Raw genomic sequence first — 15,727 nt, forward strand, 5'->3', positions numbered from 1 at the left:
GTTTTAGGGATGCAGGTGATTTTATTTTTGCTTTAGAAATTTCTCCTATCTAGAGCCCCCTGTGATGACTGCTCACCCCTGAGACTGACTTTGGAAATCCCCTGTATTTTGTCATTGTGTGGATACAGGTGGGATTTTTGGGTTCATTAGTAACATGACCACTTATCTAACTGGAGAAGAATGAAGTGGTATTAGAAGATGGAATTTGCAGTTTCTCATCTGGTAAATAGGTTTTCTCCCCCATCATTCTTTGTGTGGAATGGCAATTCTGATTTGTAGGATTTGCTGCTCTGATCCTCAGGTGGTGCAAACCAGCACAGCCTCACAGATCTTGCAGCTGCCTGCTCAGGAGCCAACACAAACCTCTCATGTGAGAGACTTGAGTTTGACTGTTCCTTTGGTGTGTGTTCTCTGAGGGATGTGAGAGCAGAGTGCCCAGAGGGAGCAGCTGGGGAGCTCCAACCATCACAGCCTCACCATGGACAGGTTGAATCAGGAGTTCTGTAGCTGAGCTGAGGGCTTTGTGGAGCTTTCCAGCACTGCTTACCAGTGTGGCTGGGGTGATGATTACACATTTCTAGATGCCTTTGCTCTGGATATCTGCACTACAGCCCACCCTTCATCCCCTCCAGGAGGCACTTGCTTCCACAACTGAACTGCCAATGGCAGGAATCACAAAATCTCTACTCAGCCCTCTCAAAAACTGGGCTGTTATCAGATTCAGAAGCAAATTTGATCCCTTTCTATCCTTTCCACTGCCATTAAAAAATCAGCCAAAGGAAGATATGAAATTCCATATGATTGGTGAATCTTTTCATCTAAAAGTCCTTTGGATGGTGTCACCATTTGCCAGGGAACTTATAAGATCTTTGCATGAAACTGGCTATTTAAGGATGACAAAATCTTTGTTCTCATTATGGTTTTAATCAAATGAAACACAGACTACAGAGACATGCCTTAACAGGCTGTTACTAAAGATAGTGATTTATTTATGGTTTCTTTCATCCAAAAGGACATATTGTACTTTGCAAACCATGGCTAATGTCTTTGAAGGCAATAGGGAGTGTAAGCCACGTAGTATCATCTGCAGGATTTAGCTGACTGCCTGGTAATCACTTCAGCTAATTTGGAAGTGATATATGTAACATCAATAAAATAATGTAACCCAACACCCTCTGCAATACATTAGGAGGCTAAATGTAGTAAATCTGCAATAAAACTTAGCCCATGAACATCTTCATCTGGGAGTATGTCACATAACTCTGGGCTAAGGTCCCTTTTTGAATGGAAAGTATAGTAGGATCTTCAGTGTCTTGGAGTTTAGGGACTTAGTTTTAAGGATTTCTGAACAATGTTTCCTCAGTAGTTCAGTGCCTCCAGCACTGTGAGAGAGAATTCATCCATGTCTGATATTGATAAGATTGAGCACTGCTACCCAGTCTCCAAGGTCTCTCCCTGCAGATTTGGGGAGGCAGGTGGGAAGGGGATGGTTGCATGTTTACTCCAATTGAACCTACAAGGAGAGATGCTGGTAGAAACACTTCAGTGCAACTCCCCTGGTGTGAGCTTGTGACAGCTTAGGCAGCCTTCCAGCTGAGTCTGGTTAAAGTTCAGGGCCACCCACTTACCTCCATTTCTCTTACACCTTGTTTTTTCTCTCTTGTTTATTTTTGTGTGTGTTTTTGGCAGCTGGCTCTGCGCAATGCCTTGCGCTATTTCCCACCTGAAATCCAGAAGAAGCTGGCACAGGAATTTGCTGAGGAGCTCAAGCTGTATGGCCACATCTATATGTACAGATTCTGCCCAGATATTGAGATGAGGTGAGGACTGCATGGTTCATGTTGTGTTCAGCTGCCATTTGCTTGCCAGCTTTCACCTGTGGAGCTGACCTTTAGAGAGAGGCACTGCTAATTCCTAATTTACCTCTTGTAGAAGTTGTCATAATATATGAATGGAGCTCATCATCTGATAGTTTGTGTGTTCTGTGCATTGCAGTGGTTTCATTTCCAGGAGGGTTTCTGCATGTTTGGGATGCTCCATGGGGCTGGGAGGGAAGCAGTGTGTTCCCTTGGATGGGCTGTGGTGGGCATGGGCAGAATCACTGCTGGGAAGCTCAGCCAGCACAGGAAAGGACTGAGCCAGGCTGTGGATGTGGCAATGCCAGCTTTGCCACACACAGGGAGCCCAAACACTCTGCCCCATGGCAGGACTCAGTTTCCAGGGGGCAGTCATCACTCAGACACCTCCAATGACAGCCTTGACAGCAAATCTGCAATAGCTTTGAGCTGCTGCAAGTCAAGTCCCTGCTGAGCCAAGAAGTAAGACCAGGTGAGTGGCTGGTTGGTAGAGCATGCTCTCAGAGCAGAGGAAGCTTCCTGGGCTCTAAAAGTAAGGCAGTACATTCTTTCCATTGGAACCTTTATGTGACCCTGGTGTGTAATAAGCTGTGCCTGTTGGTCTTGGACCATTACTTCATTCTAGGGCTGCTGGGGCTAATGTTTGTGAGGCAGAACAGATTCAGTGAGGGCTGCCAGGGGCTAGCTGCTTTTTTTAAACTGATTGATTCCTTTTTGCATCAGCAGGGTCCTGGTTAATGTCCATACAGAAATCTGAATAAAACAATAGAAAGCACTCTGATTTCCACAGACAACCATGTTTCTATGCTGCTCATATTAGCTTGGGGTCAGCTCCTGCAGAATTCAACTAAGGAATGGACAAATGGAAGACTATCTGAAAAGTTTGGCAGAGCTGGGCTTCAGAGGACCCTGTACTAAATTACAGATGATGGCACCTTCCAAGTAGGCTTGGATGAGATGGTCCAGCAGCTTGTTTCCATCACTGGCATCAGTGATTCTTTTATAGCTCCAAGTTTTTTTATTTTGTGATCATTTCACTGATCATTTTCTAATAGATTATTACAGTCTCACAATGAGAAAATGCCTTTTGATCTCTGTAGTCTGAGAGTATTTGATTTTTGTTTTGTATGTCCCAGGGACCATAGCTCCATTCAAGTCATGTTCCTGTGCCAGAGCACTCAGCTGATACCTGGATGCTGAGTTTTTTTATGTCTTGAGTAGTATTATGTGTAAATATCTTCTCTGGATGAATTGGTATCATTCCACAGAAATGCTCTTTTATCAACTTTAGAACAGCAGAAATTCCTAATAAAAAAAGCATTGTGGAAAAACTCAAAGGCTTTCCCTCCTTGTTTGGCAATCACTACAAGGCATTTGTTTTAGTATTCTGATATAAAAAGCCAGGATAAAGTGCATGGGATCATGGGAGGAGCCCATTTGCTGAATCTGTGGAATATGCATTCCAGATCTTGGCTCATGAGCTGGACAGTTCATGTCCAATTTTTATTTTTTTTTGTGTCATTGGCACATATTAGCCCATCCTTTTCAGTGTAGCTTTCCCTGCACAAAGCAAGTGCCCAGCCACTGACAATCTGTGGCCCAATAAATGGAAGATAATTTAGAAACCATGCCAAAAATCCCATCCCTCTTTAGGAATTTTCAGTGTTGGTAATGGGGGTGTTGCTTATAGAAGAGGAAGGAGTAAAACTTTCAATCAGTGGTTCTACTTCCTTCAGGTGTCATCCTCAGATGCCTCAGCACAGCTGTACCAAAACCTGTGCAGACACAGCAAAGGAACTGTCCCTGCCCCAAACAGCTGCAGTATAAATGCAAGAGTAGAAGTTTTAGAGGAATTTGGCACACAAACAGATGGTGGGGGAGAAGATAACAATCACAGCATTAGTGCCACACAGCCTGAGCTGGGATAACTTTGGGACTGTTTGCCATTCCTCACCCCTCTGCTTGTGGATGAACTGCATTTTGGTGAAAAGGCACATATTTCTCCTAACTAGTTCAGGTTTTGAGAGTTTCTTGGAGTCTGAAACTCAAGCTGAGTGGTTTTTTTCTTGGATAAAATCTTGAACAACAAGGGTGGATGAGCCTGAAGGCAGCTTGCAGTGATGCTGCTTTCCTTGGCATTGCAGGACCTGGCTGCTTGGCCTGGCAACTGCAGCAGAGGCCACTTCCACCACCCCTGAAAGAAAAAATGCAGTTAAAATCAATGAGCCACCATATTTATCAATTGTGATTAAATAATTCAGCAGATAATAAGCTGAATGCAATTTCTTGGTTTTGCTTAGTTCTGATAATAGTTAAAACATGATTTAAGGAGCATATGTAACTTCAGATCTGTGTTGGTTTTTTTTCTCTATTCTTCCTCCCTGAATAAAAGCCTGCAACTCAGAAAAGTTTGAGTTTCCTTGGCATGCAGAGATATTCCAGTGGGGTGTGTTGCTCTGGTTGCTCTTGTGAGCTGGAGTGTTTCTTCTAAATTTTTGTTCCTACCCTTTCAGAGCATACCCCATAGGAGAATACCCTTGCAAGACCAAATCAGCTGCTGCCATCATGCTGATGATCATGAATAATCTGGATCCTTCTGTGGCTCAGGTAAATACAGTAAAAGGAATCTGGATTCACAGGCAGCAGCAAATTGGCAAGGTATTTCCTGTATGTGTTCTCACATAAATACTGAAAAATTTAGACATACAGGCACTATATACAGGAGCTTGGTCAGTGCCTGGAAATAGAGCTCAGCTCTTGGTACATTGCTTCTACAACTTGTGTTGAAAAATTAGTGCTGGTGCTTCCTGTGTCTTTGGAAGCTAATCCCAGTGCTACAGTAACAAATGTGTAATTTTGAAAAATAATATTAATTTTTTGTTCTTGTCACTTTTTACAATGCTATTTTCTGATTTCTAGAGCACAGGGAGTTTTGATGCAATAAATTCTAGAAAAGATTTATTACCTGGATGGCAAAAATAGCTCAGAGATGCAGTAAAAGGTTTGAGAAAAGTGCTTGCCTTGATGTTGAATTGCCTTTTTCAGTTTCCTCAGGAGCTCGTCACTTATGGAGGAAATGGGCAAGTCTTCAGCAACTGGGCACAGGTAGGACATTGCTGGGTTTGCAGTTTGTTTCACAGAGCCAGTTTCACCCTCCCCCACATGCATTCTGCTTAGGCAGTTTGGGATAATTCTTGGCAGGCATTGCCTTAAAATACTCCAAAACATCCTGTTTGGATAGGGGAATGCTCAGTTATGAGCTGGGTAGATGGAGAGAGCTTTATTTAGTAAGGAGAGCACAGAAAGCCCAACAGAAACACTAATGATTCTATAAATACACCAAGCTGTGCAGGATGATATAAAGACCAGTTCTTTGTCTTTCTCTGATGCATATGCATGTGCCCCTCTATTTAGCACAGATAATTTTAGAGTCTAAATCTAGGAAACAAAGAAGCATATCCTCTATTTGTTTGTGGTACTTTTGCAACATTTTTCATAAGTAGTGGAATGAAAAAAGGCTTTGATTGAAGAATGTGCAATTCTGAGTATTTTTCCAAGTAAATCAGATTAGCTGTTAATATTTGTGCTAGCTGGCCAGTTCAGGCTGCACTTTGCTATGGACCTTAGCCTTTATCTTCTAAGAATAATGGCAGGTGGTTAAAAGCCTCTCTAAAATCAGAAAATGTTTTAAATTATGTTTGTATAATCTCTGTTCTCCTACATTAAAAAAAGGTCAATAAGGTCAATAAATATATTCACTTTATTCTAAGTGCTGCAAAATACATGTGGGAAACATTTTCAGGAGATCTTTGGAATCAGCAACATATTTAGAATTCTTTTTGCAGTGCAGGTCAGAATCAGCACAGGTAGGAAGCTACACCCCCCTGGAGAGCAGCACCACTCCTGAAGCCTGGGAAGGTCTTTTTTCTCTGGCTGTAGCTGGAATTGGCAAAAGGTGATCAAAGGAGCCAGCTTCTGTCATAAGGAATCACATATGCACCTTGTTGTGGCTTTATCTGAATCTGGCCTCTTGCTTATTAGAGAACCCAAGCAAAACTAATGTGTGAATGAAGTTCCCAGTTAGGGGAGAGGGATGGATTCCTCACTGCAGCATGGGACTGAGCAACCTGGGATTTCTGCCCAGTTTGGGATTTCTCATCTGTGATTAAAAGAAAATTCATGTTTCAGTGTCCTAATCTGGGAAATTTAATCTAGAAATTAAATGGAAGCCTTAGGCAGATTTTGAGGCAGAACTGTTCTGCTTTTTTTTTTTTTTTTTTTTTTTTTTTTTCCAAAGAGGTACCAAGCAATGCTCATCATTTCTTTATTCTGTTCAATACTTAATAAATGCCAGGTGACTATTGTCTGTTAGCTATGAGTGTTACAGCATTTCTGAGGTGAGCAGTGCCAGCATTTCATATAAAGGCCTTCATTGGTCTGGCAATTCTTGGGCAGATGCTGGGCTGCAAGGTGAGGTAGAAGTGCTGCCAAAGCCAGAAATATTCTTTTCTCTTGTTCTCATCCAAGCCAGTCCTATGACTTGCAGTTGTTTCACAGCAGAGCAAACAAAACCTTTTTATTTTTGTTTACTTAGACTAGCAATCACATGAATGATTCAGTTACCACAGAACATTTTAGTCTGTTTGTAGCTTGAAAACAGCATTAAAAAAAAAAAGAAAAAAAAAAAAAAAGAAAAAAAAAAAAAAGAAAAAAGAAAATCTAGCATTGCAAAACTCACAGTAGAAAAGTTCAGTTTGGTTTATATCATCCATGCAGACCTGTTCTCTCTTCTGGATAATCTCAAATGAAAGAACTATGTCCAGAGCTAACTTTACAGGTCTGTAGACAGCTGACCTGTTTTTTAAGCTAGGAAAGGCTTTTCCTTCCTCCTTGCTAGTTATGCCTTTCAGTGCCAAAAGACCTCACAGCTTCTAGGTTTGGTGAGCTGTTTAGGACAAACATTAGGATGTTTTTCCCAGACTGCAAGAGAGTTGAGAGTTCAGGTAGTTACCTGTTCTGTCCTATGACATGAATCCAATTATTCAAAATTTTTCATAAACCAAAACATAGAAAGCAAAACAATAATTTGAATAACTTTTTTCCTGTACAGCTGAACTTGCACCTTGGGGAATTGGCTGCATTAGAAGGGATTGGCTTCAAATCTGTACCTGAATTTTTAATTCAGATCAAAGCCACAGCCTCAGAGCTTAAGTGCCTGTTTTTATTTGTCACTGATACTGCTGCCTCTTTGATCAACAATTCTGGGGGGTTTCTTCCCTCAAAATTGTGTTTGTGTCCCTACTGAAACTCTAGTTTCAAGTAATTGTTGAATTCCAATATTGCATGGGGAAGTTTCTCACAGGCCAAGTTGACACATACTAAAGTCCTGTGGAGTTTAATGGGCTTTGTCACAGACAGTGATGGATTGAAGTTAAATTTTAAGTCAGTTTAGATGGTCAAAGTGTACATTTTGGCAGTAATCAAGAGTAACTATTGAAGTACACAGACAAAGCTAAAATATATTTGTGTACTCCAGGGTACATCAAAGATTTTCTTCTGTGTCCACAATGGAAGTTAATTTTTTCCCAAAGCTGTTTAATTTTAAAGTGCACATTATAAAAACCATTCATTGCATTAGAAGATGCTGATTTTCAGATTAGCATCAGCAACAAGCAGGAGTATTTAATCACTTCTATAGGGAAAATTTTGAAGCCTGTCTTTGGAAGGATTGCCAGAAAAGTGCCAAATACAAGTGGTTAATCTCAAGATAAAATTAGAATGGCTTTAAAAGTGAAGGATATCTGGGGTTTGTACTGGGGAAATTATTCTGGAACTTATTCAGACTTTTGTTAGTTGATGATTTGTGTTTCCTGGTGAGTGATACCCCTTAAAGGACTTTATTGAAAGCAAGAATGTGTTGAGAGCTCTGTTATTCCATACATGAGTGCACCTCATTATTTCTATAGCTGCCTTCCTCCTCCAGGATTAGCAGTTCACAAAACCAGTAAATATAAGATGCAAAGTCCCTGTCTTCCTTGCTTTTCATTTCAGTTCTGGCTGGTAATGCAGTATTTGTCAGAGATGACAGAGGAGCAAACCCTGGTGATGTACAGTGGGCATCCCCTGGGGCTCTTCCCCAGCCCCCAGCGTGCTCCTCGTTTAGTCATTACCAATGGCATGGTAGGTACAAGCACCTTGTTTTCTTTTTCCTCCCATTCTGTTCCATTTTCAAGTGTTGGCTGAGTTAAAATATGATTTCTACTGCCTGAATTTACTATAAGACACAGGAGAATCTGGGGTAGGAATTCTGCAGCATTTTTCCCAGCACAGCTGCTGCCACCTCACGTGTGCTGATCTGCAGTGATGGAGGAAACAACCTTCTCCTTATTAGAAAACCTCTGTTCTGACTGAGTCTGGAACAATTCCTTGCCCCAAACAGTTCAGCTAGGCTCAGTCTGCAAGATTTTAAAGCCCTCAGTAAGCAAACATGATTATTAATCAGAGGCTCAGATATCTGGAGTGCTTTGCTTGGAAGGCAAGGTGGACAAGTGGAAATACTGGTTCACTGCCAGTCTTTTGAACCATTCAATATCCATTCCCCTGCAGCTCAGTTTTGTGGCTGGGGAACTGCTCTCCTTAAAACTTGTGTGCCAGTCACAGTGCCAGGAAGACTGGACATCTTTTTTTCTTTTTTTACTAGAATACATGAAATAAAACACCTGGATTACTCCTCTGTGCATGTAATAGTTACAGAAAGAGTTGAAGAAACTTAGGCTGTTTAAAAGATCTGCTTAAATCTCTAATTTGTTTATGTGGATTTTATTTTTGTTGTTTTCTTAGGTTATTCCCAACTATTCCTCCAGAGACGAATATGAGAAGATGTTTGCTTTGGGTGTAACAATGTAAGAAGATAGCTCACTATTAAAATATATCAAGTACTTGACTATAATTCAGACATCAAGCAGTGACTGGTTAAAATTTCTAATGCAGATGGATTTCAACTGTGCTACATAAAGTACTGATGCTGCAAAGCATTAATGCACACTTAAATGGAATTACTTCAGAGTTTGAGTTATGTTCAGCCACATATATAAGGATGTAATTGATGTCTGTTAGGAATTAATATTGGGTTATGTGTGAAGCTTGGCTGAAGAATAGCCTAAAGCCTTAATCATAACCCACTTAAAGCACTTATTAGTTCTAATTTTCAGTGGTTGTTTTGCAGTATATGGAAAACACAAGTTATAAAACATTCTTTCATGCTAAGAGAAACTTTGAAGTAGAAAGTGATTATTTTTAATGATTTTTACATACTCTTCTACTGTTGATGAGCACAAGATTTTCATTCTTTTGTGTACCAAGGAGAGAATAAATTAAAACAGCCAAAGAGCTGTCCCACTTCTCTGTGGATTTTGTGTGAATGTGGTCAACCCTTCTGGGCTAAAAGCTTCCAAAGTGGCCCTGTATCTGAGAGGCACTGAACCCCAATGACACAGAGATTCCAATGAGGTCAAAAAGTGTCCTTTTGTCCCAGCCACTGTGCTAAACACCAAGACAAGTTTACACTCAGGTTCTGATCCATGCATTTTTCAACTCGATTTAAAGAGCTAACACTCCTCCAAAAATATTGATGCATGGCTAATGACAAAACTCTTGAGTTGAGAATTTGATAACAGCAAAGTGGAGCACAGAGGGGTTTTTGTTGTGCTGGAAACACAAGTGGCCAAGTGCAAGTGCACTCCAGCCTGAGCCATGTGTGGTCTCACTGTGCTCCCCTGTCCCCAGGTACGGCCAGATGACTGCAGGGAGCTACTGCTACATTGGGCCCCAGGGAATAGTCCATGGCACCGTGGTAAGGACCTGGGCAAAGCTCTGCCAGCTCCTCTTGGAGAAGGATTTCCCCCTGTGGCTGGCTGTGGGAGTGGGTTGGATTGCTGTGAGAGGAACTGGTGGCTGCTAAAGAAATTCTCATTGCCTGCTCTATGTCTTTTCACTTAGATATGTCTTATCCAGAAGGGATTTGCAATCAAGACCTCAATCGAGCTCATATTTAGCTACAATATGTGAAGTATGAATTGACCAAATGTGTTATATAAAAATATTTTCTTGGCTGTTTTCCTTAGCTATCCTTTGCAGCCACCCTTAAGCCCCTATATTGCAAGAGCAGCACGTTGGGACCCACCGATCATTCCATCTCATGGTGAGAGAAATAAGCATAACGAGGACAGATGGTTTGACAACACCACTTTGTAACAGATTTCCTTCTTAAAGGATGAAAGCGTTTCGTGGTGCTGATGACCCGGAGTTCCACCCCGTTTGCTGCCGGGGAGGTGTGTGGATGGCAGGGCTGCCGTGGGGGTGGCTGGTGACGGATTGTTTGCTGTGTGCAGCTGACGGTGCTGAACGCAGGCAGGCGGTACCTGCGGGCAGAGGAGCTCTCGGGGAAGGTGTTCGTCACCTCTGGCCTCGGGGGGATGAGCGGGGCTCAGGCCAAGGCTGCGGTCATCGCCGGCTGCGTGGGCGTCATCGCCGAGGTGAGAGCAGCGCTGCTGCATCCCCTGCCCCGCATCCTCACCTCCCGGAGTAACCCTCAGTAATGCTGAGCAGCTCCAAGCCACGCTCTCTATCTGTGCACCAGCCAAACTACATTTAGCTGTTTTTCTCCATATTTTGCTGCCTAGTTGTTTTTCTCCGTATTTTGCCCTTTCTTCACACGCTTAGCTGTTTTCCTATACACTTCTTACTTCAAACCAATGTTTATAACAAGTGCGCAAAATAAGCAGTTTTTAAGTGTTTCTCTGCAACTTGTTAAAGCCACTAAAACATAAATTGTGCAAAATCAAAAGAAAAAAAGCTGAGAAAAAAATTACCATTATTAAAAAACCCAAAACAAATGTGGGCTGCAAAGTTCTAAGCAGCAGCCAATCACAGAACCTAAAAAACTCGTGCAAAGTGCTTAAACAGCATAAAAGCACCAATAAAAAAATGCATAATCTCATAAACATTAGTCTTAAAATGTATAATTAAAGCTAAAAAGTAAACAATAAATCAGCTTCTGCATAATCATATTAATTTGCTGCCTAGAAGTCCTGTTTCTCCTGCATAGCCCTGACAAATCAAACTCAGTAACACTACTATTTTCTAAGACAAGTTGTTTTTTTTCCATTGCTGAGCATTTTTTACTGTTATTCTGTTCTCTATTCATTCACTGATTGGATCAGACTGCAAAGATATGGACTTGTAATTGCTGCAGAAATGATGCAGAATGATGCTGTCAGATGAGCCACTCCCAGTATTTGAACCACCCTCATTTCACCTGGTGAAAGTGTAACTTGCACAGGGAATTCCCATGAGAACTGCATTCTCTTATGCCAAAAATAGTCTATGTTAAGGTGTTAGTTATGCTATTTGACTTTGATTAAACTTTAAAGCCTCCAGCACCCTTGTCAGATGCAATAGGAAGTACCCATTAAAAATGCTGGCATGGTTCACTCATCAAGATTGGTACTAATGAAGTTCCTTGATGTTAATCCCAAGCACTTATGAGAATCCCAGTTTTTAGGCAATGAAGGTAAATTCTGCTGAGAGAAAATGCTGATGGGGGAGAAGTTCTGTTGTACCATTTTCTCTGTTCTCAAAGCTCTCCCACAGTATATCTTTGTAGAGGGATACCTTTGTTTCATCCTGTGGAAAATTTCTCTGTTCCTGATGTGCTAAAATACCCAGTTATTTCTTTCTATAAACAAAAAGAATCTAATAATGATTTGTGGTGGGAAGACTGCTACTGCCCATGCAATTAGAATAGTGGGAAACAGGACCCACTGGATCCACAGATATCCTTAAGTGTCATCTAATGTAGAACACAAATGTCTTCATTGGGGAAAGTATATATGGCTGCATGTTTGAGTGAAATACATTTTCACACAAAAGGTAGCACTAAGTTCTCCCAATACTTGCCCTTCTCAGCTCTTATGCTTATCAGGATTCTGTTCTAGCAACCAGAGGGAAAGAGGGATTGCTCAAGCACTGCAACAACTTTTAGGAGACATTGTTGCTCTACAATTCTGTGAAAATGGTAATGACAATCTTTAGTTGTTATCAGTAAGTAAGGCTTTATAAAATTGTGGAATTGTGGTTCAGGCCTGTTACTTAGGCTAAGTAAGAAAAGGACTGTGGGAAAGAGAAATTAAACTTTTCCATGTGTTTCTCACCTCATGACTGGCTCTGGTTTCAGTGCACTGGAGAAACATTTTTGGATGAGCAGATCCAAGACTGACCCAGACTCACTGAGCTCTTCTGAGTATCTGCGTGTGATAAACTCTTGTTACTCCACAGAAAAAGGGATTTCTGAGAGCTCAGCTCCAGAGCTGACTGGAATGGGAGCTTGGCCTTCTCAGCTAAAGTCATTTACACACAGCTGGGAAACCTCTGCTGTGGGCATGTCACACTGCAGAGGAAATAATAAGAATATCACAATCTGACCTATTTTAGATAGAATTAAACTTCAAAACTAGTGGGTCAGACTTCCCACGTCATGTGCAGTAATCCTGACTGCTCTGGCTATCCCAGGTCTTTCATGGAAGGCTTGGGCTTCATCAGCTTTACTACAGTGGTGCAGAGGTGGTTTTGTGTGTATTTGAGATCTCATCAGGACTCCCTGCAGATGAAATAAATTTATTCCATTTACTATTGAATACAATATTAATAAATAAATTATCTTCATTTAGATTTCTGCCATCATGGTCTTTCAAAGGCTGGAATACAAAGCAAAGATTTCAGTGAATGCCATTCACAGTCATCCTTTGTCCTTTTCATCTCTGTGGCTGCAGCTGATTTTGTTCAGGAGACTGAATATTGCCTGGTTTTTATCTCCTGTGAGATGATCCTTGTCGGAAATGAGTCTCAGGAGCACATGTGGATAGCTAAATATATGTACATATTATTTATTTAGGGAACTATTTATGCAAATGACATTGAATTGTGCAAGAGATCATTTTGTCAGCCAGGGCTTCTGAAGCTCTGACAGAAGGGATTAGTGGTGCAAGTATTTTACCTCTCCTGCTTGACAGGAAGCTGATTGTAATTTTATGAAATAATTGTGTGGAGGGCCAGAAACCTCCTCTGAGCTGCACTGGGCTCTCTGGGGTTACACAGGAGGCAACATTAGCTCATCATCTTTATGCAATTTTTTAAAATACTGAGCTGCTGATCCAAAAATCAGCATATTTTTGAAAGGGTGGTTCAAAGGAAGTTAGTTTTCTTGAGCCAGCAAGTCTGTGAAAGACTAGGAATGTCAGAGGGAGCTAAAGTAAAATATGTAGGATGTGGTAATATTTAAATAGATCTTATTTGTGTTATGTGGGGATTTAAATGAACCAAATTCCTATAATTCATACAGACCACTTAATATTCTTCCTCCTGTGCTGATTAAAATATCTGAGAAGAAGCTGTCCCCCACGGCACCTGACTTCATTGAATAATTCCATTGGCAGTGACACTGTTATTATCATAATCTGGGGTTTGGGAAGGATAGTCTTCATTACTGATGTGAAAAATGATGGATGGTGTTCCATGCTAAGAATAATTAGGAAATAAAAGGTTTCCTGGTGTTCAAGCAGCTCCTGAATACAAAACTTATTTAATTTACATATAAATACATTCCTAATGAGAAAGAATTAAAATTATGGGGAAAGATTATAGAGAAGTAAAAAATGCTTCAATGAAATACTAGAAGATACTCAGATTATGTGTTTTCTCATGCACACACAACTGTGGGGGGTTTAAATCTGTTGCTGCCACAGAATATTGGTTAAAATTAATTTTGCCACTTGCCTTATGCCACGGATAGCTCATTAAAAATGTATTAATGATGTGCAAGCTTGTACATTGGACCTTTGATATGGGATCTGTGCCAAAGCTTCCATCATTTGTCCATCCATTTATATTTTTATCCACCTGTCTCTTAGGCATGTACACACTGGCACACTCAGCAGCTGAGCCCAGAAGAGAGTACAGATTTGGGATTGAGCTTGTTTGGAGCTTCAAAGTTCAAGCAAGAGGGAATTAAAGACACAGTTTTGTTTTGCCCTGTGCTATTTTTCAGTGGCATTAGGCAGCTGGGACAGGAAAATGTTTTCCTCTTTTCTTTCCATATTTGGTTGAGGTTTTCAACCAGCAGTCGAAAAACAAAAGTGAGGGTTAATGAAGCAAACCACAGCTTCATCTTGGGCAGCCTGGCAGAAATGTCTCTGATCAACAAAAAATATTTTCTTAATTATTAAAAAATATTATTTTCACCAAAAAATAGCCAGATTTGAAAAATAAATGGGAAACATTTTTGCCTTTTGACATAATCATGAAAAGAAACAATAAGAACACTTAAAATTTGAAGAAATATATTACCTGATACAATTTCAATGATAAATTTTTATTCATGAAGTATTTTGGTGATGTATCAAAAAAGTCAATTTTCTGCTTTGAGCCTAGAGTAAAAAAGAACAGAAAGCTTAAAAAAATCAGAGGTGACAAATAAACATTTGAACAGCAGTTATATATATATATTATCTGTATCTTTACCATATATGTGTATAATTCAAGGTAATAGTAGGGCTATTACCTTTGGTTTTGTTACTTTTTCCTGCAGGGTAATTGAAAAACTAAAGGTAAAAATGACTGCATGGGGGAAACAGGAGTTTGAAGAGCTCTGCTGTTTCTCTTAGGTGGATGAGGCAGCACTCCTGAAACGCCACAAGCAGGGATGGCTGATGGAAATCTCCAACAACCTGGACCATTGCATTGCTCGCCTCAGGTAGGACTTGTGACATAACTCAGTGAGCTTATCTCTGCTCCTGACCCTCCCTTCACATCTTCCTGCACTGTGCCATTGTAGTCTGCACATAGGAGGGGTGGAGGGACATCTCTTATTATTCCAGGTCTGCTTTGGAATGTGAATCCAACTTCCCAGCAGTCTTTATCAGTGACTACTAATGCTTCACATCATTTGTATATGTTAAACATGTCTTCAGTCAGTTTCATGAATATGCATGGAGCAATTACTACTGATGTTACACTTGCAGCATCACTCAAGCTTCATGGAATCCCTGATTAACAATTATGTAAATGTTGAAAGAGCTGTTTCTAAGATAAGTGTTGAAATCAACATACAGGCTTTTTTTTTTTTTTTTTTTTTTTTTTCCTGGGTTTGATTCTCTGTGTGATTTGTACATTTCAAAGTAGAATGAGGTGCATTTTCTTCAACCAATCTTTTTTATTATTTTCTAGAGAAGCAAGAAAGAATAAAATTGCCCTCAGTTTGGGTTACCATGGGAATGTGGTAGATCTGTGGTGAGTAGTACAAATGGATAATGAGTACATTAATGCTCTGGCTATTTGGTCAGCGTGGAATTAACTTGGAAAATACACTAAATGTAGTGCTGAGCATGTCACTCTAGATGCTCATGACAAAGTGCTGTCAGAAGGGGGATCTTCACCCTTGTGTTCCATTTGCTGTCCCCCCTAGGGAGAGGCTGGTGCATGAGCTGGACACAACAGGAGAGCTGCTGGTTGACCTGGGGTCAGACCAAACTTCCTGCCACAACCCCTTCAACGGGGGGTACTACCCAGTGCAGCTGGGCTTCGAGGAGGGGAAGCAGCTCCTCTCCTCCAACCCAGGGAAGTTCCGCACGCTGGTGCAGGAGAGGTAAAGGTTTGACAATTTGACAACACATCTTCCTAACCTTTGGGTTTAGCTGCTCTTCAAGACATGCAGTCCTGGGGTGTGATCCACTCCTGGAAAGGAAAGATAGATTGGGCAGTTTGGGCCAAGGTGGAGACCAGAATAGTGATGTTCTGTTTTTCAGTTTTTTTCCCTG

The 15,727-nt window shown here is 40.9% G+C and overlaps 1 protein-coding gene across 1 annotated transcript in view; it reads left to right on the forward strand.

Annotated features, from left to right (window-relative positions):
• UROC1 (urocanate hydratase 1) overlaps nucleotides 1-15,727 on the forward strand; it is a 35,105-nt gene that overhangs the window by 5,041 nt on the left and 14,337 nt on the right. Inside the window, exons 2-11 of the mRNA XM_056501373.1 lie at nucleotides 1,690-1,820; nucleotides 4,370-4,463; nucleotides 4,902-4,961; nucleotides 7,908-8,036; nucleotides 8,697-8,758; nucleotides 9,642-9,708; nucleotides 10,247-10,390; nucleotides 14,576-14,664; nucleotides 15,138-15,200; nucleotides 15,376-15,555. Of these exons, the coding sequence (XP_056357348.1) occupies nucleotides 1,690-1,820; nucleotides 4,370-4,463; nucleotides 4,902-4,961; nucleotides 7,908-8,036; nucleotides 8,697-8,758; nucleotides 9,642-9,708; nucleotides 10,247-10,390; nucleotides 14,576-14,664; nucleotides 15,138-15,200; nucleotides 15,376-15,555 (1,019 nt within the window). The remainder of the gene's footprint in view (nucleotides 1-1,689; nucleotides 1,821-4,369; nucleotides 4,464-4,901; nucleotides 4,962-7,907; nucleotides 8,037-8,696; nucleotides 8,759-9,641; nucleotides 9,709-10,246; nucleotides 10,391-14,575; nucleotides 14,665-15,137; nucleotides 15,201-15,375; nucleotides 15,556-15,727) is intronic.

Source organism: Oenanthe melanoleuca, chromosome 12 (genome assembly GCF_029582105.1).
Source record: "Oenanthe melanoleuca isolate GR-GAL-2019-014 chromosome 12, OMel1.0, whole genome shotgun sequence".
Classification (NCBI taxonomy): domain Eukaryota; kingdom Metazoa; phylum Chordata; class Aves; order Passeriformes; family Muscicapidae; genus Oenanthe; species Oenanthe melanoleuca.